Source organism: Rhynchophorus ferrugineus, unplaced genomic scaffold (assembly GCF_030347505.1).
Source record: "Rhynchophorus ferrugineus isolate W39M unplaced genomic scaffold, kcgeb_rfMv2 rfM3, whole genome shotgun sequence".
NCBI classification, from domain to species: domain Eukaryota; kingdom Metazoa; phylum Arthropoda; class Insecta; order Coleoptera; family Curculionidae; genus Rhynchophorus; species Rhynchophorus ferrugineus.
The window spans coordinates 65,941,633-65,969,260 of NW_027472582.1; the positions used below are offsets into that span (position 1 = coordinate 65,941,633).

Consider the following 27,628-nt stretch of genomic DNA (forward strand, 5'->3'; position numbering starts at 1 on the left):
TATCCATTATAGTTTCGTGTTGATTATGCTTTTAATTAAGAGATACTTTGATTGATGTTTGTTTATTCACGATTTTTCATCCACCATGAGGCTCATCTGAAGATAGGTACTGCTGAATAAAACCTTTAATAGGAGCAGTGAGTTCTAATGCAGTACCACAATACATCAAGTGGGTCAGAATATCTTATAGCATGGAGTAACATGACATGTTTTTGTTTAATCTTATTTATTCTCGCGTAAACATGTTTTGCACTTGATAATATTTCAGCATCTTTGTTAAACTCATTGACATTAAATTTCTACAAACATAGAACAAATCTTTTAAAAAATCTTTGTTCTAAAATGTATTTTATGATTTTTCTTTTCGTTATGCTACAAAATAAGGTTAAAATACCCATGATCCTTAAAAAGCTGGTTTTTGTGATATTTACGTTAATAATAAATTTTTTGAGTTATCGAGTTTTTAAGTTTGGGTTATAAAGAAGTATTAAATGGTTCTGGTATTTTCTAAAATATCGCGAAAAAAATTCATAACTCTCACACAAAAAGGTCAGTCTTCAAGTATTGAAGATGATGCATTCATATGGTGACAGAATCCACCAAAATCTCATTTCTTTATCTCAGTAGACTTCACTGGTTTAATTAATAAGATATTTGAATTTTGCCAAAAGTAAGGTAGTGTTTTTCAGCTTTCATTTTGAGAAGCAACATCATTTGCTTATTAATATGAAGATAGCAAATCAACGAAGATGGCAGTAAATATTTTTTTGAAAAACCTGTTAAATTTAAGCAAGTATCAAAATCTGGATTATCTAGGAATCAACTCCTTTATTATAAACAACAATTATCAATTAAAAACATGAATTTGAGCTTCTGTTGAGTCATCAGAAGATACTTATAAGAATAGGAATTGTATGCTAGACAGTCAACCACGAAATTTACAACAGGGTACGTGAACTGGAACCATGACCAGTGGAAATAACTATTTTGGCCGAATTAAGGCAATATTTATTTCTGAATTTTTAATTTTTGAGAAGAAACTGTTGAACTGTTATATATATGTATTACACTAAATATTCTACTTATTTGTATTAATAGGTAAAGGAGTTTTAGGAATACTAATAATATAATTTTATATTATTTGCAAACTTTTCCAAATATAATCGACTCAAAATCAAAGAACAGCACAATTTGGAATTATTTAGGTACTTATCTAGGAAGACCCATTGGTTCTTACTTAGTCTCTTATAAAATAAAAGTTAGCTATACTTTTCAAGGTTTTTACCTTTTAATACACTTAACTAAACAAATACAGAAGATCACACGGCTTGGTTTTTTTTGAGTCTGTTTCCTAGTTCACTGTTAATTAAAAGTTACAGCACTTCGGTGTTAGGAGTTTTTCCTTATGCCTTATTGCGTATCTCTTAATTTTAGTCAGTTCAAGTAGTTATTCCTATATTATCTGGGAGCATTCACAACACTTCTTAAGACTTTATTCCAAAATAATTGTATTATATTGATATAATTTTTTGCAAAACATCGCTATAACTGAATATCATAGGTCCATATCGATTCTAGTATATGCTCGTACATCAGTAACTTATTTTCTATGGACAATTTAGATTTTGTTCAAAATAACAAATACATTTTTTGTATTTTAATTCGAATTCTTTTATTTTCTTTGTTTTTTTGATATGCTCCTTCCAAATAGATTTGCATCAATATTCATTCCATGGTACCTTACAAGGCGTTATTACTGTAGGGGACAATAGTATATATACTACCCTGGAGTACACCCGCTTTTGTTTATTTCGTTGATGAAGCTTCTTCTTGTTTAACATTAAATATCCTGGATAAGATGTAGGCGTTTAAGAGTTCAATCTATCGATTCAATAACGTTTTATGGTTTGTTCTACGTCCAAGGATATATTATAGTTGAACAAACTCTCTTCTCTTCGTAGGGCAAAGTAATAAATTAATTTATAAATTAAGATTGCATTAATACTATCTAATTTAAGATGTAATGAAATAAAAGTATGATATATGTATATTTGTTGTGCATTGTTGAAAACTATTTTATTTAAATAAACTTAATTTGAAAGAGAATAGATGGGTATAATAAACGATTGGTGAAGACGACTTTCATATTGCCAACTGTGCACTTTCCTGATTTGGTATTTGATTGTTCTTGTAGAAATGAGGACTTGAAGGCTCTGTGGTCTGTAGATGATTAGGGAGGACCGTGTTTTGATAACACTAATCTGGAACTGTCTGAATAGCCTTGTCAGAGTCACACCTACTTATAAGGGCTTTCCAATGTGCTAAATAAGTTAGAGCGCTGTGAAAGTATCGATATAATAAAAGCGGTATTCCTAGTTATCCCTCTGATATCCTGAATAAAGAGGAATTAGTGTGAAGGAGACTACGTAAATTTGAAATACGTACAGGATAATCCGTTTGTATTTTATGATTATTTACGATATTTTTATCAGTAGTATCAAAATAGTAAAACTAATAATTAATGGTTGATATCACTAAAGAACATAATTCATCTTCGTTCTTTAATTATGGAAAAATATATAGAACGCAGCAAATACCCAAAATAAATTCGGGTTTATCGATTGCTGGAAACGAAAATCTTACCTTCACATAAGTTTTTTCCGTATCAACAAGTTCCAAAATTACTTTTCGTAATTTTTCACCGTCAGAAAGCTGTCTGGAGGGCGTCAGTATCACCTGCGAGGTATTGCTGGCAATACTTCCGGTCGGGCTGCTCTGTTTGCGAGTTTCCACGGGGGAACGGCAGAATCCGGTAACCTAAAGGTTGTTTTCTTTTTTAATTAAAAACGTATCGCGGTACAATAAATAGCGCGGAATGATTCGACCTCTATTCGGTTTCGATTCCATTTAAATGCGATCGGTTAAAAGAGATTCCGTGTCGGTTACCTGTTCGGCGCTCTTCAACAAGTTTTCGATCTCGAACGAGTTGGTCCTTGACGAGACTTTAATTCCAGAGTCTGTTAGGGACGACTGATTTTCCGAGTCCGTGGAATATCTGTCTTTTCCTGCAATTCAAACGGGAACGTGTTACAAACATTTTGCCAATTTTGCTTAGGGGCTTTTCCTTTTGTATTTCGGAAATGTGCTGAACTAGTGTTACCATTTGAGAAATGACTTTTCTATGGTAAACTTTGACATGTTTGTGATGTGTTTCGTTTCGTGTTGTTTTAGAGTAATTTATCTCGATTTAAAATTAAATCTTGGTGGAGAATTCGACATTTGGCAATGAAATACTATCCAATTACCATTACTTTTATTCAATAAATACACATACAACACTGTTTAGGATCCGGACAACGAAAACCTGTTTTTAAAATTGGTTCTGGTTTTCGAAATATTCAATATATTGTTCTACTACTTTTAATAAAGGATTCAAAATTACAAATCAGAAATAAAAACAGGTTGAACTGAGTTTTTTATATTGCTTGGGATCTATTTCACGTATTAGGATCCAATAGTAAACGCTCATCATGCCTTCGTCCCAAAAAGTTTGGTATCACAAATCGATTTTCGCTATATCTTGTTTGTTTGTTATATGTGTTTTGTTTTTGATTTTTTCTTCAGAAAATTTATTTTGAGAGACATTCGAGCTCTAATTTTATGGTAAGTTTGCAATAAGTTATACATATAATCAGAACAACACTTTGAAACGATTGCCATAATGATGCTTCATCAGACATAAAACATCTTGTAAGTTTTGCGACAGCCATAATTTTTCGAATATCATTTCTGACAAATATTGATTAATGAATTAAATGCTTTTCTTCCACAATGAAATTGCTTTCGTTACTCGTCAGTGATGAAGACAAAGCTTTTAAGACATTTTGGCACTTGAACCTGCTATCACATATAAATTTTCGCTATATTTTGGTATGTTGTTTTTGGGTTTAAATCTTGTGTGAAAATATCAAGATGTGAATGTAAAAAATGTATTCTGAGAGACATGCGACGTTCAATCTTGCAGCGATTTGTGGTCCCCGAGAAAGTGTTTTTTTTCGTTTTAAGAAAGCGTCAGCCAAATTAAATGCTGTTCTTCCATAACGAAATCGCTTTCAATGCTCGCCGGGGATAAGGACGAAATTCTTAAGACATTTTTTGCACTTGTACCTGGACAAATTGGTAATCGATCAGTGTCCATACGCGAAAATGGATTCGATCCTGATGATACGTCAGGATATCTATACTGTGCTATCATTTATACGATTTTTCTGTTCTCTATAATATTGGCATGAAAAATGAAAAGTATACATTTTCACAAAATGATCAACTGTACAGCTTCATTCAGCACGCGTTACAAAACAATTTAGGTACCCATGGCTAGTCAGTGTTTACTCCAGCAAAACCAGAGTATTTCAAATAGTTCATGATTTTTTATCGTTTACCAAACATGTAATGCCTACAAATGTAACGATAATATTTTGAACCGACTTTGCAATTTTGCTTCTGTATTTTCACACGTTCCGAAGAAGGTTGTCAGCTGACAGTCGTTATAAGAGTACAGTGCTGCTACCATGAGTGACGTCGAAAACTGGAAATAATCTTGACACAGGGATTGTAGATCTAAGTTCAGGATATTAAATAACGTTAAAAATTAGTTTCATCTGCTTTGGTCGAAAAATTAAACTTATTCGATACATTTATACAATATGAATGAAAATATTTTGCATTATTTTCTGCAAATATTCTCCATCTTTCTAATAATATGGCGATATTGTGTTGAAAAAGCGATGTTGTTGGTTTGTTTTCGCACTTCGCACTTCTTCAGCATTTAGAAACCGTGAGACAGCCAAAACCACGCTGCATCGTTCAGAAATTGTTATATTTGGTGAAAATACTGGATGTACTAGAACTTGATGTATGGGAAGGATATAACTCTTGTAACGTGTGGCTGGAACGTTGTCATGCAAGGTGATGTCTTTGTGTTGTTACTCGCTATTGCTGGTCTTTTTTGTAACGTTCTTCAATTTATTCAACTAGCATCTGTAGACATTTGCAGTAACAAGTTCATTTGGTTTTAGCTGCTTGTATTACATCACATGTTGTTAATCCGGCTTTATGCACATTAAAACTTTATTCATATTCCACCTTGATGTCCATTCCATCTTGGTGACTGGACTAACCCATCACTTCTTTCACTCAGGACTTTTATAATGTATCTGCTTTTCGTCGCCAATAAGTCTTGTAATCCAACTTTTTAGTCTTCTAGGTCATTATTTGGCTTTGACATTAATATTACCTCCTTTATACATTTTTAATAGGACATATAATCACAACTAATATATAATTGACAATTAGGATATAAAGGAGCAGCATAACGATGTTTCTATAAGTGTTTAATGAACTTCGGCAGCAGATTTCTCCATATGAAACAACAGTATTTATACTCAATATGAACACTCACGAATACTCAATTTTGCATATTTAATTTCACCAATAGATTATCTAGAATAGCCAGAAATTGATCAAAATACATGTCAGTACGTAATTTTATCGTTATGTTTAAGATCGAGGTTTTACACTTGATCAATTCCACTTAAACTATTAATCAGCATATATTCAATAATGTCTGAAAAGCTTGTTGTCAAATTAATTGTACGCTATTACAATGCGAGGTCTTAATAGTTGTTTGTGGATGAAGTTTTACATCTATCCATAATTAAATTAGAATTTAGCTTCTAAATTTGGTTTAAATAACTATAAGTGTAAAAGAAACGGTATTGATCAAACAAAATTTAATACATTATATTGTCCAACAGTAAATTTGTAGTTAATAATCTAGCAAGGTATAAAAATAAACATTGGTAAAATTAAGTATAATGGATATATCAGAGAAAATAAAAATTGAGTTATATATATATATATATATATATATATATATATATATATATATATAATTTAGTATGGCAATTCAGATTAATATGAGTGAAATATACTTCTTTTTCTTTGGACTATATTTCATAATAATCAACGTACAAAAAACGATGATTTTTTGTTATAAAAATACTATACATAAAAAATTATTACAATAAGAAAACTAATGATTCTAAAGAGATAAACTTCTTATAATTATTTAACAATCATCTATAAAACATTATTCATGCATTATTCTAGAGAAACATCAATCAGTTTATAAAAAATGTAAGAATAATTCATAACGGCTTGAATTTTTTTTTAACAATAATCAATTTTGAATGAAACAAATAATAATATAATGCCAAAACTATAAAATAGGCAAACATAATATGTCAATTGAAAAGACCACGGCCTCACACATAGATGGCGCTACTAGATTAAATCCATATGTTTTTTAGTTAGCCCTAACCCTCAAAAGATGCGCGTATAAATTTAACAGCTGTCGAATCATTAGTTTGTGAATTATAGCATTTTGTGTGAAGCAACTTTTGTTATTGTGAAAAAAATGGATAAAAAGGAATTTCATGTGTTGATAAAATATTGCCATTTGAAGGGAAAAAATACAGTACGCTGCCCCAGGAAAATCAACCATCAACATCAAGGATTGATATGCTAAGTTTAGACGTGGTGAAATGAGCATCGAAGACACTGAAAGCAGGGGACGTCCAAAAGGGGTTGTTACGGACGAAAACATTTAAAAATTTACAGAATGGTTTGGAATGGGCGTAAATTGAAATTGAACGAAATAGCAGGCATTGTAAAGATATCAACTGAACGTGTACATCATATCATTCACGAATATTTGGGTATAAGAAAGCTCTGTGCAAAGAGGGTGCCGCGTGAGCTCACTTTTGACCAAATACAACGACGAGTTGATAATTCGGAGCAGTGTTTGAAGATGATCAAGCGTAATAAAACCGAGTTTTTGCGTCGATATGTGACAATGGATGAAACATGGCTCCATTATTTCACTCCGAAGTCCAATGAACAGTCATTCAAGTGTTCTCAGATCTCAAGAGAATGGTCGCTGGGAAGAAATTTTCGTTGAATGAAGAAGTGATCGCCGAAACTGAGGCCTATTTTGAAGCAAACGACAAATCGTACTACAAAAATGGTATCAAAAATTTGGAGGGTCGCTATAATCAGTGTATCACCCTTGAAGGGAATTGTGTTGAATAAAAAAAAACTAATTTTGCCAAAAAAAAGGTTTTAATTATGGTAGGCTGGGGACGTTTCAATTGACCTGTTACCTATCGAATTCAGCCTTAGTTTTGGATATTATTTATATTTATTATAAATTTATTAAATATTTTTCCTTGAATTTTTGTTTATAACTCCATTTTGAGTTCGAGAAACAAACGGAATCATAGTGATGCTTTTAGATGAAATTAAAATATATAGTTTTGAAAGGGTGTATCAAGAATTATTTACCTGGTGCTGGAACAATTAATCCGGATATCATTTCTTCGCTGATGACGGGCGGCTCAGATGGTGGAGGTGGACACACCAAACTTTCGATAATATCATCCGTTGCTCTTAAAATGCCCGCCATATCTGGTGGTTCAGTTCGTGAAGAGCGCATCATCATACATAGCGACAGTTCCTCTTGCAAGACGCTCTCCAAATACATCATGTCCAAGTCGGAAACTATAGCTCCATTGATCACCATGATTTCGTCACCTTTGATTATACCTGTCATAAATTAATTATGATTTGGATGTTTAGTTGAGTTTAACTGCGAGTTTGTTAAAATAGAATGAGTGGGTAATGAGAAATGTCTTCAAAATCGTACGTCTTAGTCTAATTTATACTAGTTGTTGAGAAAACCGAAACAACATATTTCTAGACCTTTTCGTTCTGGGTTTTTTGGTCCTTAAAATTCTTTACTGAGTTGTGATTATCTTTGAAGATGAAAAATTTGACGGGATTTTGGGAAACTGATATTGAATTAAAGATAATTATACTAAGTGTACAAATATGGTTCTCTCTTTTATGTAACTAATTCATACTTTCAAAATAGATTTGTTCAAAGTATGTTTTATCTGAAATAAGGACAATCGTCCATCCTTCAGAAAAGTGATTTAAAAAAATATGCAGTAGAAGTAGTTAGTGTACTAGGAATAGCTGCAACCAGTTTCATCAACTTATAATAGAGCAAACCTTCCTGATACCTCGAAAATATTGTTTTAATAAACATACTTTTTTGCGTTTAGATTTCTTTCTGAAACCGTGACGACAGTTCGTTGATAATTTTTTCTTTTTCAAAGATAATTCCTGTAAACGGCGTTCAAAACAATTAATATGCGCATCTTTTAGAATCTTCTTTTTGATATGCTTTCGAGAACTTCAAATTACTTTTTTGATATAAATTTATAACTAACAAAATTGCAAAATTAGCTGGGTCCTGTTTGTGTGACAAAAACTATGTACAAAATGATTGATTATATTATGTTTGTTTTGTTTAACCTTAATTATGTTAGCAAAAGTTATAAGGGCACACTAAATTTATATTGTGTAATTAAAAAAAATGTTTACATCAATAAAAAACGTATTAAATCAATAAATTTGTAAAATTTTCTAAAATACGATCTTGTTCAACAAGCGCTTTTAATAAGGCAAACAATAAAGCTTTAAATAATATTCAATATATCGATTTTTCGATATTAAAATTTAAAAGCGTATTTTCTGTCTAAAAAAAGTTCAACTATGGAGTATTCTTGCTTGCTGCTCATACAGGTTTGTTCTACTTAATTAAATTTTAATTGAAATTCAATTTCAAATAATTGCTTTTATTATTATGCGATTACACTGCAAATAGTTCGCTACCATTTGCCTGTTAAATAAAATCTGATATTTTTTGCATATCTAAGTTAACTAAAGCTTACCTAATTTTATTACTACTGAAATGTATTAGGAGATAGGAGATTAGGTATGTTAATTCAAAGAGATTTAATATAAATAATAGGAAGTGGAATGATACCATTCGATCAAGACAATGTAAGCATAAGTTTTTTTGAAATGCAAGAGGAATATCGTTCTTTACCTCTAAATTGGTAAAATAATAAAATCAGATATTATTATTCTAACATTTTAGATATTAATTTTAAAAATTAAAAAGACTCGGTTTACGGAAGAAAAATTTTCCGTTATAACTTATTTTCTCTAAAATCTGTGGAATAAAGTGCCAATTCCTTCAACCTCCAGATCTTTTGGCAGACTTAGTGCCCTCTGAATTCAGAATTTTGTCAGATATTAAAAAATATATCGTAAAGTATACTTTTCTTCAAGCCAATAGGAAATAGATGATTTGGAGTAAACAACTTAATGTATTTTTAATAGTAATTTGTTTTATTTCTCAATTGCATTATGCAACGAAAAAGGACACCCTGCCAGCAAATAAAATGATAGCTGTATAACGATTTAGACAACTCTGCAAAGACATCTGTCATTGAAAATAAAAAAACTAACTGTTTCTTCAACAATCCTAACGACAAAAATAGATACGACAAAATATCTAGCGATAAATAAGTTAAAGTAAAAAAGCAGAAAATTGGCTCGTTGGTTACAGAACGAGCCAATCATCATCATCGACGTGACGATATTGCTCAGTGAATTTCAGACTGAAATACGACAAAATTTCAGTCAGCTAACAAACAGGGTAAAAAATTAGAAATGTTCCAAAACTACGATATAAGAAATATAAGCTGTATATATAGTTAGTATTGCAAAGAACGGCACTGAACTAAATATAGGAGCTATATACTGTCCACCAAGATACAAAATAACACAAAAACAATACAGAGATTTATTTATAAAATTATTCTCAAGGTTTATTATTGGAGGTTCCCTCTTTTTTTAATTTTAAATACACAGTCTGGGGTTCACGATTAATAAATAACACCTGGAAAAGGAAACGAATTACTCGCAGCAATACAAATTACTAGATGTAACTATCATTCAGGGCGTGAACCCACTTACTGGCCCACCGTGACCTCCACAGTGATACTGGACTTATACATTTCGAAAGGCATCTCATCAAATAAAATACAAATCGAGAGCTTGTACGAACTATCATCTGATTACACTCCAGTATTGTTAACACTAGGCGCGACAATTCTGAAAAACAAAGAAGCCACTAACAAATTTGCCAAATGGGACAAGTTTAGACTTATAATACAGGAACAAATCAGTTTAAGCGTAAGACTAAAAACTGTAAACGATGAGGAGCTGTAAACCTGACATACAGTTGACTAAATCAGTCTTCTGCAAAAGAGGTTACCCCGACATCAAGGGAAAAATCAGAATATGAGGTAAATAACCCCCATGAAATAAGGGAATTCATAAAAGAACTATATATAATAGAATTAGTAATTAGATGAATTAAAAGATTAAAGAATATATACAGAGTTGCTTCGAAAAATATGGAAGTGAATTAAGCCCGGAACCAGACAAATATTACTCGTAATGGAAAGCAACTCGGAGATTTAAAAGGCCAATTATTAGCTAACGTATTCCAAGCGAATGATATAGATTGTACAATAGATATAACTCCTGTTTATTAGCCCTATGTAGCTGTAAATTTGATTTCTCCAATGGAAATTGCCACAGAAATTGACAACAACCTCAGCCCTAAAAAGGCTACAGGAATTGATGATATTAATGTCTTGTCCGTTCCGTATGTTTCGGAATGTTCAAATATGGGGTTGAATTAAAACATCAAACCAACTAGTAAACTACCGCACCCAAAAGAAAGTTCTACGATTAATTACCAATGTTTATCGCTACGTAGCCAACGAAGAGCTGCACGATGACCACGGAATCAGAAGTCACGAAGTGATCCAAGAAATTACAGCAACGTGGAAGCAAGGCAGCTACTGGACAACACGCAGGAAATCAGAAGATTGAAGCGAACCAAACCAAACGAATTTGTTTAGTGTGTAAGTGTGTTGTTAACTGTAGCTTAAGTAGATTAGTTTTATTTTAATTTGGTAAATATATACAGATGAATTCATCCCGTACTCACCTTGCTTGTGTATTAATGCAAGTACAACAGAACAGTAGCAATATTAATTTGTAAATTAAGATTGTAATAAACATATCTAATGTAAGATGTAATTAATAAAACAAATTTCGCAATTCAGCTGCTGTGTTTTAATAAAACGTATATTTACCATTTTGCATTGCGACACTCTTATCTTCCACTCTGCTGACGTAACAACAGAGTTCGTCTTGTCTATCTGCATTCTCCACCAGTTCGGCTTCCACACTAAAACCCCACATCTGCTCCAGCGTGCTTCGAGACAATTCAACTTGATACAAGATTTTGGCACATACTTCGACGACTTCATGGGTATGCAACTGCAACAGAAATATTCGGTTAATTCTAACTAAAACGTTATATAATGTCGCTCAATGTTCACCGGTATATGTATATATGTCAGGTATATAAAGTTGGGAATAACACGAAAACTTTGCCCATCAAAACTTCCGTAAACTGTTACAAAGGAACCTCTTTAAATTGTAGGCAAATATTCATTTTAATTAATTGTCGACAAATTGACTAAGAAATTAATTACAGTAAAATAACAAACTATCATCTGTGACTCATCAGTCGGAAGTTCCTGGTTTCGCCGATGGATGTATAAGTTCGGAGAATATTTGTTAATTAAAATTGTATGATAGTTGAATATTAGAACGTGATTTTATCATATTAAGTCGGGATTTTAGAATACAAAAAACAGTATTTTTAACCGACTTCGAAAAAGGAGGAGGTTCTATGTTCGGCTGCATTATGAATATTTGAATACAATGTTGTTGCTGAGATGATGTGACGTAAAATTAGAAGTCGTTCACTGCAAAAGCCATTCAACTTGCTTTTTAAGCGCGAACTATAGCACATAAGACTTCGTAGAAATGTTTATATGGTGTAATGGTTAGACTGGTTAGCTCCCAAACGGAAATCGCGGGTTCGATTCTCGGCGGGGATGATAACTTTTTGTTGTTTTATTAGAATATTTGTCATATTTATTTTAGTTTTTATATATTAGACATATTTAAAGATACTTAAAATAATAAATACTTATATTATAATAATGACTGGTTGATTCCCGCCTTGTAAGATTCAAGTACATTTTTCTGTATTGAATTGTATATACTATGTATATACTATTGATACACTTTGGAATATCCATTTATAATATACAATTATTAAAATAATGTATATGTCAGATCTGTACCCATACAAAGCGTCCAGTGCGACCAAAACAACTACGTCACGCGCAGATTTAGAAAGTTTAAGCGCGCATCGAAAAGGTTCATTATCTCAAACGTCAATTTTTCTGTCAGATCCGCATTTTTTTACAGACTTTTACTTTTACTTTTATTCCGGGTAAAGTAAATACGTAGAATTGGCGTAGAAAGTAGTTTTTCAAAAATAGTATCTAGCATATTACACACCATATGTATAAACTGACTTCAATATTTGGTTGTATAATAACAACTCATGCCAATTTCTGCTAATTTTTTTTAACATGCTATGAATTTGTTATTATTAGAAAAATGCAAAGCACTGTTATTTTAAGTTTAAGAAAAAACATTTAAATTTAAGTACCATCTAATATTAAGCGGTGATTAATGATACATGGTTCATCGATTTGTCTACCTTTGATTTAACACTGTTCTTTTTTTCAACTTTTTCAGTATTATTGAGTTGTGAAATAAAATCGAATAGTCGAGCAGTCGGAGATGGATGTTTTCCGCTAGTCACGGTGAATTGCCATACCCAAAAAAAATCACGTAATACATGGGCCCCATATATTTCAAACTTTCATAATTTCTTCCGACCCAAACACAGTTTCTGGTTAAGCTTGAATGCAAATTTAATAAATCTAGTTACATGATTTTCCAGTATTTCGTCATCAAACACTAATATGGATGAGTTACTTGTAATTATAAAACGTAAAACGTAATTGTATATGTAAAACAGTATTTTTTACCGACTTCGAAAAAGGAGGAGGTTCTATGTTTGGCTGCATATATATACATTATGAATATTTGAATATAATGTTGTTGCTGAGATGATGTGACGGAAAATTAGAAGTCGTTAAGCGCTAACTATACCATATAAGATTTCGTAGAAATGTTGTAGACAACTGCTTCTATGCTGTACTGGTTAGACCGGTTAGCTCCCAAACAGAAGTCGCGGGTTCGGTTCTCGACGGGGATGATAACTTTTTGTTGTTTAATTAGAATATTTGTCAAATCACCTAGGCTAGGTAGCTGGCCCCGGTAGATAGATATTAAGCTAAATTGTATGTATTTATTAGAACATAAAATAAGCCTAGTAGATAGGTTAAATAGGGTTTTCATTTATGTTTATTTAGTTATTACAACGACCATTATGTACATATTTTACTTATTTTACTTAGACAAACATTCCCTTGTTGGGACATGAATAACAACTGCTAAAGAAAACAATCTTTCTGCAGGTCCTGATAAGCACAAACTTGTATTATATTTTAAGAGTACATGTTTTATATGTGGATAGCGTTTAAAGGTGGTAAGCATTCTGCTTTTATCGTTTGTGAAGGTGATTTTTAATGTCTGTGTTTAATCACTGTCCTTGTCTGCAAAAACAACAAAATCATGATTTTCTTTAGTACAGTCGCTTCAATTACCTTCAGGTGTTAATTCATATTTTTGTAATTTGCGTTTAAGTTATGAATTGCAAGATTTTTAATTATTCGCTTCTCATCTGTTGTGATGCTTTCTGGCAACTAATTATTTTGTAACTAGGGGGGTAGCATGACGCCAATATGGCTCCATTTATTTGAGGTGACAGTTTAAAAAAATATATCAAACCTTTTTTCTAAACTGTTTTTTGTTGTTGTAAATATAACGTACGTAAAACAGTAAAGTATCTCAGATTGCAATCTTGTAGCAAATCTAATTTAGTTCGTATAGAGATTAAAGTAAGCAGAAATTTGCCATAGTAACAATTGTTGAATGAATTTCTCCAAGTTCCAACTCTTAGCTGGGGTCTGCCGGTTTTCTATCACCCGATTCGTTTATATTTATGGACAGAAATAGATACCTAAATATGCCTTTGTTTCTTAAGTGGAGACGTATGCTAGTAAATAGAAATATAAAACTTTTAACGACATTCAAACGTAGGCCCATTAAAGTTTATCACATATGATCACCTAGTTACGAGTGTTATTGTTATCGGTTCTGAACTACAACGACATTAGACTCTTTTTGATCTCATCATAAATGAAATAGCAGATTTTCGGTAAGTTCGAGATATCTATTCAAATTAATTTCCTACTAGTCCTTTTCTTTGATTTACCAAATAGGTCGTAAATATATCTTTTTTGTAAGCTAGTATATTATATTCTTAGACTGATTTAGGCTAGTATATTCAGACATATAAATAAACAAACAATAAAGAAGGTATTGACATTTAACAAATAACAAATACACTATGTTGCATTGCAACAAAGATTGGCGTTATTTTTGGTATTGGTCGTTATTTTCTGTAGGACGCAGCCACTAATAAGATCGGTAAATATATTTATATTCAAATGTATTTTGAAGCCACTAAATGCATCAGTGTCAGATATTTGAAATGCAAATTAACATCAACATAATTACATATTGCAAATACATGTTAATACATTTTATAATACATGTACAATTACGTTTTACGTTTTATAATTACAAGTAACTCATCCATATTAGTTTTTGATGACGAAATATTGGAAAATTATGTAACTAGATTTATTTAATTTGCATTCAAGCTTAACCAGAAACTGTGCAGAGTTCATTGTAATACATATGCGGAACTACGGATGTCTGGGTCGGAAATTCCAAAGAAATTATGAAAGTTTGAAATATATGGGGCCCATGTATTACGTGATTTTTTTTGGGTATGGCAATTCACCGTGACAAGCGGAAAACATCCATCTCTGACTGCTCGACTATTCGATTTTATTTCACAACTCAATAAAACTGAAAAAGTTGAAAAAAACAACAGTTTTAAATCAAAGGTAGACAAATCGATGAACCATGTCTCATTAATCACTGCTTAATATTAGATGGTACTTAAATTTAACTGTTATTTCTTAAACTAAAAATAATAGTGCTTTGCATTTTTCTAATAATAACAAATTCATAGCATGTTAAAAAAAATAAGCAGAAATTGGTATGAGTTGTTATTATACAACCAAATATTGAAGTCAGTTTACACATATGGTGTGTAATATGCTAGATACTATTTTTGAAAAACTACTTTCTAGGCCAATTCTACGTATTTACTTTGCCCGGAATAAAAGTAAAAGTCTGTAAAAAAATCTGGATCTGACAGAAAAATTGACGTTTGAGATAATGAACCTTTTCGATGCGCGCTTAAACTTTCTAAATCTGCGCGTGACGTAGTAATTTTGGTCGCACTGGACGGTTTGTGTGGGTACAGATCTTACATATACATTATTTTAATAATTGTATATCATAAATGGATATTCCAAAGTATATCAATAGTATATACATCGGTAAAAAAATCCGAGCAAATTGTTTATTTTCGTTTCAATACAGAAAAATGTACTTGAATCTTACAAGGCGGGAATCAACCAGTCATTATTATAATATAAGTATGCATTATTTTAAGTATCTTTAAATATGTCTAATGTATAATTAAAGTATTATTGAGGTAACAACTCTTAATAATCTTAATAATATTTGAGGATAGGCCTCATTTATTTTGTTTATTATGTATATGAGTTCTTAAAAATGTTCCTGTTTCAGTTATCAAATAATGTAGAAAATTATATTTATTATATTGCGACTAGTTTAGTCGAACAAGTGTGCATGAAGTCAAAGTATGCTTCTACAAGATTTGTATGCCAACTGTTGTTCACTAGTAAAGAATCATGTATACTCAAAATACAAACAAATATATTAATTAAATTCAAGCATTTAACAAGTGTCAATCGAATACCATCATGGTTAGATAAAAGCCAACATCAAATATATACTTTCTTGTACATCAAATACTTCGATGGTCTATATTTCATCAGGTTAAGGGTAAGGGATACATGTATGACTGAATAATAAAAAGAGAATTTTCCATCATTTTGAACAAAGCTTATATATATATTTATACAAACAATATATCAACCCAAACGTCACTGAAGTTAAGTATAATAAACGAAATAAAGCAGAGATCTAGTCTAATAACTGATAAGAGAATATAATACGTTAAAGCACGTCTAATCATAGATTTTGTAAAGCCCTTGATGAGGTGATATGGTTGGATGTTATATAAAATGGATGATATAAAAAGTAAAGTTATTATTAAAATGACCTTCAACATGACAATTTCCGCATTTTATTTACCCAAATATTGGTAAATTAAGGTAATTTGATAGGTCCGGATAGGTCTTTTCTTTTCACAGAACTTGCATCTGTATCTTCAAATTATTATCATACAATTTTTCAGTAGATTTACTATCAATATAATTTTAATTTGTCTTAGCAAATATACGGCATTTGATTTCAATAATGCTCTCACAGTTCCCAAGTGGCGATTATGCTATTATTGGGTACACTTTAGAGTCATATTCTACGATATATATTTATTCGAAATAAGTTTACGCTTTTTCAGATAATTTTATTTTTAATATATTTTTCATCATATCTGCTATAATACATCTGCCTCGTGGGATTATATATATATTGGTTCCTCTAGAAAGGGTGAAAGAATAACCAGAAAATAATATTACATCCCTCTGGACTCGTCAGATAAGAAACTTTAGAACGAAAAACTTATTTGATTGAATTTATTTCTGGTAAGTTGTATGGTATTTTTCCGATCGGAATGAAAAGCTGTTATATACAGTACGATTTATTTTTTATTTTAAATATTTTATAGCTTTGAAATTTTGATAAAATTATTAGATACACAGACACATCCATCAAATATAACTTGCAATAATAGTTTCGATGCTATTAATATGCTTTAGATACAGAAAGAAATAGAAAATTACTGAGAAATACAGGATGTAAAATTGAAAGTATCAAACAATGAAGCATCATTGGTATTAAAATTTACTTGAACTTGTATTCTCTCATTTACAAAATGTGGAAAGTAAATATATATATATATATATATATATATATATATATATATATATATATATATATATAACGTATATATCGTATCTATTAATTCTCCATAGCCTTCTCTGATTGAACAGCAACATATTGATTGAAATAATAATAATAGATGGTAATTAAAGTTGATTTTTTTATATTTGTTATAACATTCCCACTAAATTATTTTATCAAATATTCTATTCAGATTGTAAAGGACTTCTTCAAAGATTGCTTCATTTTATTACGAAATATCAAGTGATATTTTAATATTCAATTTCCTATGTTCTTGGTTTAAGCTGCTTTGTGTTGCTGTACGAAAGGAATTATGTTCTTATGCTCGGTATAATATACTTTTATGTAAATCGATGCTTCTTGTAAGGTATTAGAACACGATCCAATTAATTTCCTTGCATAAAATAGATTAAAATTTAAATAAAATGGGGACGACGAAAGAACAGATATTATATTAAATAATAATGAAATAAAATATATTTAATTTGTTGTTTATATTACGAGGGTTAAGCTACAATTATTTAGAATAGAAAAAATATAAATTGCTGGGTGTAAAAATTACGTGTTAGGGTATGTTATGATCCTATAGAGTCATATAAAGTGTTCTATAATTGACAATTATACTTATGATCATATCATATATACTGCGAAGCATCATATCATCAGGAAAACGCTTAAAAATACTTCATGTCGTTCAGAAAATAGAATAAACTCAAAAGGGATACAAAAATCGAATGCGACAGAGAAAAAAAAACATGTAATAAAGAAAATGCGCTAGGAAATTGCTAAAATAAGGTTTTGATGCTTTAAAATGTTAAAAATATTAAAGTAATTTAAATCAAGTATCGTATTGTCACTTTTGTTAAAAGAAACGATCAATACGTATACACATATTTATAACAAACTAAATAAATATTTCAACAATGTTAATTATTGTAGTTAGAATTATTGTAGTAATTAGCAATGTATGAATTTTGTATTTTAAATTAACACAATGTTTCCATTATCGTGTTTACGTTATCGCGGGTCTGATGTATTTATTTATGAAGAAAATATGTCTGTTTTGTATATTTTTATGTAGCAGGTACTCAAGATATTTAGTACAATAATTAAATGTAATTTTCATTAAACAACTATTGTTTAAGCATCTGTGAGAATTATCCATGAAAAACCATGAAACTGGAAGGTTCTCGTTCTACCATTGCTCTGACAATAAAAGCAAAAATGTTGGTAAAGAGTCACCAACATTATGAAAGTTATTATGGGACTATGACAAATTTTTATAGAGGGATATATGATATCTATGTTATGTTCTTGTTGAAAAATTAATGGCGAATGATCGTTTTCAATCATTGTTTATCTCATGGCTCGAGATAAATAGACTAGCCTTCTGCTATGATATTGGTGGGTCAATATTCATGAAATCAATTTATCCACTTATCAGATATTTCGTAATATTAGTACTGCTTTATGCAACAAAATATGACTGTGAATATGAATGGGAAATTTGAATTATGAAAAATTCTAGGTGGCACAGAAAAATTAATCCCAAATTTACAGAAATATTTATTATTGGTTCCAGGTGGTGTACCGACTATGGTATATTAATTTTTCATTTTGGAAAAAATTGTTTCAGTTCAATGCACTTTCAGCTCCAAATTTACACACATTTAATAAATTTATATATTATATACAAGCAATAATTTTATATTCTATATTGTAAAAATAAAGTGTCTAATTGTGTTAGTTATCTTTTCAATTCACATATAAATATGTATTATTTTATTTAATATTCCATGTTTGTAATTATAACATAAAAGTAAATAAAAATCATATATTTGATGTTCTGAAGTTACAGTTCTGAAAGTAATTATACTCATTATACTTTTGATACAATTTTCATTGATAAACTTAGTTGATTATTAAAACTTATTGGAAATTATATTTAATTAAAAGCCATTAAAAAGTTCAGTGAGTGTTAGTTCTTTAGTTCTTTGTTACTGTAGGTAATGTTATATATCAAATATATTTCGGATATTTGAGAGAGACATGATTAACTTCATAAATTGCTAGAGGCGATAAGAAAATCTACTCAAATAAAATTTAACGTTAAGTATAACTCCTTGATATCAAAATTATTTGGGAAACGTATAAAACCATATATATAAAAACCAGATTTCCAGTTTGGATTTTGAGATCACCACTCGACAATCGATCGAGTGCACAGAGTAACAGGGGTTGTAGGAATGGCATTCTAAGAAAATAAATACTGCCCTGCAATGTTCCTAGATGTCTCCCAAGCTTTTCACCGGAGCAAATTGCTACCGCGGAATTAGTCTCTACTGCTGCAATCATATCTTTTGGAAAGAAAATTTAGAGTCTCGCGTGAAGAGGCATTCTCAACACTTAAACATATTTCGGCTGAAGTTCCAACCATTCCTATACTGCTGATATCATGGCAAAATATGTATTTCTGTCTAAGGCTGTAGAAAAAGTTCAAGTAGCGATCAACAAGATCTGGAGATCAAATGGCCTGGAGACTGGAAAATATAGCTCCATATCTGTCCATGTTAATTTTGTGTTTCTGCGAAATGACAAAAGCGTAATTATATCACTTGACGGATGCTCGATTCCTCAAGCAGAATTAGCCAAATATCTTGGAATATATCTCGATACTAAGTCAAAATAGGAACATTATATTAGACAAAAAACAGAGCGGATTAGACTCAAAGTCAAGCAATCGTATTGGTTAGTCGAAAGACACTCTCAACTTGACTTGAAATCAAAGAGATTGGGTTATCAGTCAGTTGTAAAGGCAATTTGGACCTATGGTGTGCAAATATGGGGTTCAGACCAACTAGTAATTCAACGTAACCATACCAAAGTTTTACGATTAATTAACAACCACACGAACTTGTTTAGTGTATAAGTGTATTCTTAACTCCAGTTTAACTAGATTAGTATCTAAAGTAAGATGTAATTAATTAAAAAGTGAATCTATGGATATGCTTGAAAATTATCTTCTCAAAGAATTCCCGTTATTTTTTACAGAATGAACTCAACACCCACGTATTAAGTGAACGATATATCGATCCGTATGTGTCCTACTCACGTATGTCTCAATAAGGTCACTGCGGTGGGGAACGAAATAATTATGGTCCTCCATCTCCTTTCTTTTCTTCACTCGGATGAAATGTTCGGCGGGATTTAAATTCTTCCGGGCGCAGGCACTCGCCAAGAACTCCTCCACCGACATCGATTCGCGAACGTAAACCGTGGCGCTGGCCTGGTCCGGAAGTGCAACTTTCACGGTTTTTTCTGATTCCTCTCGGGAGTTTATCTGCAATTATGGAAAGAGGTCTGCATTAGACGGTTAAGAAAAATTAATATCTGCTGAATTTAGAGTGGAAAATTATCAGATAGTAATATAGTCTAAACGGCGGGGCCCCGCAACTGCTTCTTCTCACCAGAATAATTTGAATATCGTCTCTTAGCCTTATTTAATAATAACTCTTTCTCTTCTCTATTCTTGATGGAAATATTCATTAAACTGAATGTTAATAAAGTAAATTTATTCTGCTTACAAATATAAAAATATCTATTTTTTTTTTGTTAAAACTAAATTGTTATATTTTGTGAATAATTTTGTATCATCAACTGTATCTTAGGTCAATATTTCGAACTTTTACCGACTTCACGGTCTCTATAACATATTTCTGCTTAGGTCTAGAGAAATACAACTTAATAGCTCGAAATTTGTCCTTGTCAAGTTCACGTTGCCACAAAATGACAAAAATCTAAGTATCATTTAATACCTTGGCATCCATCTCTAGGGTAGATTACATTGGAAACATTAGACAAAAATCAAAGTAGATCAGAGTTAAAATGAAAGAACTCTATAGATTAGTTGGAAGATACACCTAACTTGATCTAAGATTAAAATATTGGTTTATAAATATGATCTTCGAAATTAAATTCTGAAATAAGGTTACTAAATCACAGAAAAGTGAAAGTATTGTATAATGCACAGGAAATCACAACAATAAGTTAGTCTCAACTTTAGCTTAAGTACCCTAATTACACCATTTGTACCACACTTGTCCTGCTTATTTGAATCAAGTATAGCAACAATAAATTAATTTGTAAATTAAGATAGTACTAAGCATATCTAATGTAAGTTAAAGAATAGCTATTAGGGTTACCACTTTATTTTGTTGATTAGTTATCGAAGAAGGCATAAATATCTCATTAGACATTGGCATAAGTTCAGATTTCAGTCCTTCAAGAAATGATTTGACGACAACAAAGAAATGACGAACCAAACATTATTGAAATTCTTGTGTGGATTGTGGATCACTTCATCACTGTACTGTCAAAAAACATTCTGTATTAAAATAGAACTACTAGTTAAATAAAATGAATATTATTCCAAGTTATATATAGTATATATATATATAAAATGAATATTGTAGAATGGAAATGCTAGAAGTACCCTCTGAGTGCACCGAGGATACCGTATATGGGATTGGTAAATCAGTCTACGATAATACGGATAGTCAAAAAGACTGTAAAATTTAGTTTGATGTTAGTTGCTAATGTGCTGGTAAGTCAATGAAGACTCCAGAGTATATAATTGTTCGGGCATACTTTTGAATAGGGTATGGGGAATTTTCAGTTTAGAACTTCTCTAAAGAAAAGTGAGTAACTATAGATTTTTCTATTACAAAACCTCCATAACGTTTATCCCGCCAGGGTTAGCCAATATATAGTCTGCTCAAAAGTTATTTTGTACATACGTCATCCAAATTTGTGACATTCAACAAAATTTTAATTTAAATATAATAATTGAACAGAAATGTTATCAAATTGAATTTAGCCACAGTACTTTATAGGTTAGAGTTATAACCTCTTATCACTATTGCTTTCAAGAATTTTGCATACATCTTATAGCCGGACGACGTTGACAGGCTCATTCGTTTACGTGTTTGAACTAATCAGACATCATTGTGTCTCTTTTTAACTAGAATCAAATGAGAAGGAAAATATTGTCCGATTCTAAAACAAATTTGTAAATTGCGGTAGGCAATACATTAAACATGTTGATTACGTATGAACGAAAAAGCTTTGAATACACTATATATACATACTATTTGAAGATGGTGCTATCTATATATTAAACCTAAAACTTATAAGGTAGTAATCTAAGAAATTCAGAATATCTTGTTTAATATCTACGTCCTTTTATTTTTAGATTGTCCCGACTGTCAACTACATCTATACCGCTTAAAGAAACGTAATTGGATGAAACGAAAATGAGTTTTTTAATGGCGAAACTTTAAGGGATGAACTCAAAGGGGACTTTGTTAAGAACATTAAGAGAACACCTTATCGGATTAATTATTTTTATAATCTAGTTTAGAACTTTTACGTAATTCGTTCGAAGAAGGAAGAACGTTATGCTTTTTGGGTGATTATGACAGAAAAAATGATACATGCGACATATAAATACATTCGTTGGAGTTCTTCTCAGAGTTGCTATGTGGGTTGCATAGTTTTGAGAATGTTATGACATGATACAGATAATGGACAAAATAATATAAATACTTGACGTATACACAATATTTATTTATTAATAAGGAGTTGAGCCACCATTTGTTTTAAAATAGTTGCATTTTTTCGTGGAATAATATAAGTACTTAAACAGATCAGTAATATTGGAAATCTACCTCTCATACTCTGCTCCCTGCCTACAACTCTTTAGAACAGTTCAATTTTCTTGCAGTCTGATGACTATACTGGCTGTTGATTATGACTCTTTTAGTGGTGTGCATGGGCATATTTATTATAAAATACTTGCAATTTTTCGTGGAATAATATAAGTTTTTAATAGTTCAATAATGTTGGAAATCTACCTCTCACGCTTTGCATCCTGCCTACAAGTGTTTAGAACAGTTCAATTTTCTTGCAGTCTGATGACTATACTGGCTGTTGATTATGACTCTTTTAGTGGTGTGCATGGGCATATTTATTATAAAATACTTGCAATTTTTCGTGGAATAATATACGTTTTTAATAGTTCAATAATTTTGAAAATGGAAATCTACCTCTCCCTGCCTACAAGTGTTTAGAACAGTTCAATTTTCTTGCAGTCTGATGACTGTACTGGCTGTTGATTATGACTCTTTTAGTGGTGTGCATGGGCATATTTATTATAAAATACTTGCAATTTTTCGTGGAATAATATAAGTTTTTAATAGTTCAATAATTTTGGAAATGGAAATCTACCTCTCATGCTTTGCATCCTGCCTACAAGTGTTTAGAACAGTTCAATTTTCTTGCAGTCTGATGACTATACTGGGTGTTGATTATGACTCTTTTAGTGGTGTGCATGGGCATATTTATTATAAAATACTTGCAATTTTTCGTGGAATAATATAAATTTTTAATAGTTCAATAATTTTGGAAATGGAAATCTACCTCTCATGCTTTGCATCCTGCCTACAAATGTTTAGAACAGTTCAATTTTCTTGCAGTCTGAGGACTATACTGGCTGTTAATTATGACTCTTTTAGTGGTGTGTTTGGGCATATTTATTGCCTTGGATTATCGCAGTGTTTGACCACAATATACTAGTTATAGTAAAAACTTCATCATTAAGTAGGTGATATATTAATTCACAGTAATCCGGCCAGTTTGTGTCAGCTTATACAACGAGAATGACGTTCAAATCACAACGGAACCTACATCGTACGTGATTAGAGGAAGCAGACAAACCGGATCATAGGATTCTTTTTGGGTTCTCCAAACATAAACCAGGCCGTTTGTAGAAAACAATGTTAACGATGATTCACTTGATCATACCCCATTCTTCCAATCCAAAGTTTCCAAGTTTTATAGTCGTTGCACCACTCTTTTGCAAATTGGCATTTGTTTTCGCACTGTTTTTGTTGAAACAATATTACTGAAATATTTTGAGTTCGGCTGTCATTTTTGCCGCTGTAGTTTTATGCGGTTTGACTACAATCCTTTTTAATATTCGTAGGTTATCACCCACTATTCCTCTTCACCGATAATATTCCGTTATTTACATTACGAGTTTAATTTTAACGAGTTCAAAATGTTGGATATGGTTAGACATGGATATTTGTGCCAATAATTTATTCATAGTTTTTTTTAAGATAATGTCGAACTCAACAAAATAGAATAATTCAAAAGAAAACGTTGCTGAACGTAATTGAATTATGTTAAAAAGAGACACAATGCTGTCTGATTAGTTCGAACGCGTAAACGATTGAGCCTGTCAAAGTCGCCTGGTAGTCAGAGGTATGCAAAATTCTTGAAAGCAATAGTGATAAGGGATTGTAACTCTAACCTATAAACTATTGTGGGTGTATAATTAATTATAGTTTTTAGATGTACTATAGCGTTAAAATAAAATATATTTGATAAATTTTTTGTTCAATTATGTTATTTAGATTAGAATTTTGACAAGAACATCGATTTGACGTCACAAAATAAGATGACGTATGTACAAAATAACTTTGAATAGACGATATGTAAGTAACAGTGTGTAGCTTTACGGTACACGGAGCGTACGAGTTTTGATGTTTTATATCTTTACATTAAAAACAGGCAATTTGTTGCTTCTTTAAATTTCCATACTGATTTTGTGATAAGCCTATGTGGCATTCGAATGTGTTGTTTTCGTTGCTTTAAAAATGCTTCTTGTATTTTGCCATTTACCAAAACCTGTCTGCTGTAGATGCAAAATTCATTCTGACGTGAATATAATGACGTTGTTGCTGATATAACTTGCTTCGATAGCTTATTTCGACTCGTATGCTAGATGATGCTTTGACATTTGTGACGAAAATTTTAAAGATCCGATAGTAGAACCCAATACAGACAGTATATATTCAATACTCTGAATCCACCAATTGTGATAAGTATGGATGAGGCTCCCTTAAAGTTAACGTGCTACCGACTATAATTTCAGGGTTATTTTGGTAAAACTAAAAAGTTTTGATGATTCTATTATAAAGGTTAATTGAAAATTCCCGGATCTGACACATAGATGGCGCTACTGGAATTAAATCCATATGTTTTTAGTTAGTCGTAACCCTCAAAAAACGCGTGTAAAAAATTGACAGCTGTCGGATCAAAAGTTTGTGAATTATAGCATTTTGAGTGAAGCAACTTTTGTTGAAAAAAAATAGTAAAAAGGAATTGCGCGTGTTGATAAAATATTGCTTTTTGAAAGGAAAAAATACAGTTGAAGCTAAAAATTGGCTTGATGCCGAGTTTCCGTATACTGTCCAGAGAAGTCAACCATCAAGCACTGGTATGCTAAGTTTAAACGTGGTGAAATGAGCACCGAAGACGGTGAACGCAGTGGACGCCCAAAAGAGGTTGTTATCGACGAAACCATTAAAAAAATCTACAAAATAATTTTTAATAAGCATAAATTCAAATCAAATGAAATAGCAGAAACTCTAAAGATCTCAACGGAACCTGTACATCATATCATTCATGAATATTTGGGTATGAGAAAGCTCTGTGCAAAAAGGGTGCCGCGCGAGCTCTCTTTTGACCAAAAACAACGACGAGTTGATGATTCGGAGCAGTGTTTGAAAATGATCAAGCGTAATAAACCCGAGTTTTTGCATTGATATGTGACAATGGATGAAACATGGCTCCATCATTTCACTCCAAGTCCAATCGACAATCATCCGAGTGGATTGCACACGATGAACCTGCTCCAAAGTGTGGGAAAACGCAACAATCAGCTGGCAGGATTATGGCGTCTGTATTTTCGGATGCGCATGCAGTAATTTTCATTGAGTACCTCGAAAAAGGTAGAACCATCAACAGCGACTATTACATAGCGTTATTGGACCTTTTGAAGGACGAAATCGTCGAAAAACGGCCGCATTTGAAGAAAAGAAAATGCTGCTTCACCAAGACAATGCACAATGTCACAAGGCAGTGAAAACGATGGTAAGAATCCATGAATTGGGCTTCGAATTGCTTCCTCATCCACCGTATTCTCCAAATGCTCGCTGGGAAGAAAGTTTTCTCGAATGAATAGGTGATTGCCGAAACTGATGCCTATTTGGAAGCATCGGACGAATCGTACTACAAAAATGGGATAGAAAAGTTGTAGGGTCGCTATCAACCTTGAAGGGAATTATGTTGAATAAAAAAACTAATTTTGTGTCTGTTTTCTTTAATTCCTTAAAATTATGTTTTAGATAAGTATTGCGTAAACATTAAAGACATATTTTCATCAGTCACTAGGACGTAAATTAATGTTAATAGAATGAAAAAAGGAACTATAAAGAATAAATTTACAAAAATAATTTGTGGAATTTGATGTCTTACCTGCAAAGATCGCCGACTGGAACCGCTGTTTGATCTCGACAACAGCGGAGGTCTCCTCTTAGTGGCTCCTCTTCCAGCTAAGAGATTATTTAAGAGGGATGGGCTTCGAGCGCAAATGAAAGCGTGGAATGAGGATACGGTAAACACTCCTAATTTATTAAGAGTGTTCTTCGTTGCCCTTGAAACGTGGGTGAGCAGGGACTGTAAAGGAAACACGTATTAGGAAAAAATCATATACAAGAATAAATGGTTTTACAGTTAATTAGGTCCGGTAAACACTTTTGAAAAAAAACATCGTCCCTTATATATTTTTATAATTAATTTGTATTCGGATCATGAGCAGATTGTACAGTTTGATATCAATATGTAGAGCTAATTAGAGCAGTTATTTTGTGAGAAATTATTATTTAGAGATGTTCAAGTGTGGACAGTATTCGGTATTTCAGATTAATAAACTTATTTCAATATTATTTGAAATCATTAGTAGTGAATAAATTTAATTGTTTAATATGTTTGTCTCGCAAGTTTGTGTTTAAGTTTATACAACGATAACTGAATATATCTGAAATACTGGGATTCTTTAATAAGTGACGTCGTTCAATAGGAAAGCCTAATTTTATCGTTTGAATTTTTTTTCTAATTGTTGTTCTAATAATCTTTTTATCTGGAAGATCATCAAAATACGCTATTAGTTCTTCTTTTAATCGTTTAATTCGAAGAAAATTTTGTTTCACACGATGAGAAAACAGTTTGAAGAGATTTAATTAACAATGATAAAGACAATGTTTGGACATATGTTAGAAGAGTTATGCAGTCTATGCGGTTGCAGCTTGAATGGGAAGATCTGCCACACCGAGCTATTTCGTCTCACTAGACGCAGCGCATTCTGATTGTTTAGATTGATGCAACATGTCTTGGTAGGAATTGAACCTTAAAATGCTGAATTACTGCGAAAATTGATTGAATATTGGGTTTCATCCAAACGAGCATCACCATGTTGTCCGTAAAATGGGAAAAGTTATAAAATGATGGTATAATATTTGCAAGCCCCTAATACTAGCATTACTAGTTACAATACATATATTTACGAAAGAGTTCCGTACAGATGCAA

General features: G+C 31.5%; 1 protein-coding gene across 3 annotated transcripts in view; it reads right to left on the reverse strand.

Annotated features, from left to right (window-relative positions):
- Nucleotides 1-27,628, reverse strand: part of sif (guanine nucleotide exchange factor still life) — a 293,884-nt gene that overhangs the window by 11,705 nt on the left and 254,551 nt on the right. For all 3 annotated transcript variants that reach the window (XM_076399197.1, XM_076399196.1, XM_076399195.1), the window contains exons 20-25: nucleotides 26,518-26,718; nucleotides 20,249-20,476; nucleotides 11,145-11,331; nucleotides 7,405-7,665; nucleotides 2,947-3,065; nucleotides 2,644-2,817 (exon numbers count right to left, since the gene is read on the reverse strand). In XM_076399197.1, coding sequence (XP_076255312.1) covers nucleotides 2,644-2,817; nucleotides 2,947-3,065; nucleotides 7,405-7,665; nucleotides 11,145-11,331; nucleotides 20,249-20,476; nucleotides 26,518-26,718 — 1,170 coding nt within the window. The remainder of the gene's footprint in view (nucleotides 1-2,643; nucleotides 2,818-2,946; nucleotides 3,066-7,404; nucleotides 7,666-11,144; nucleotides 11,332-20,248; nucleotides 20,477-26,517; nucleotides 26,719-27,628) is intronic.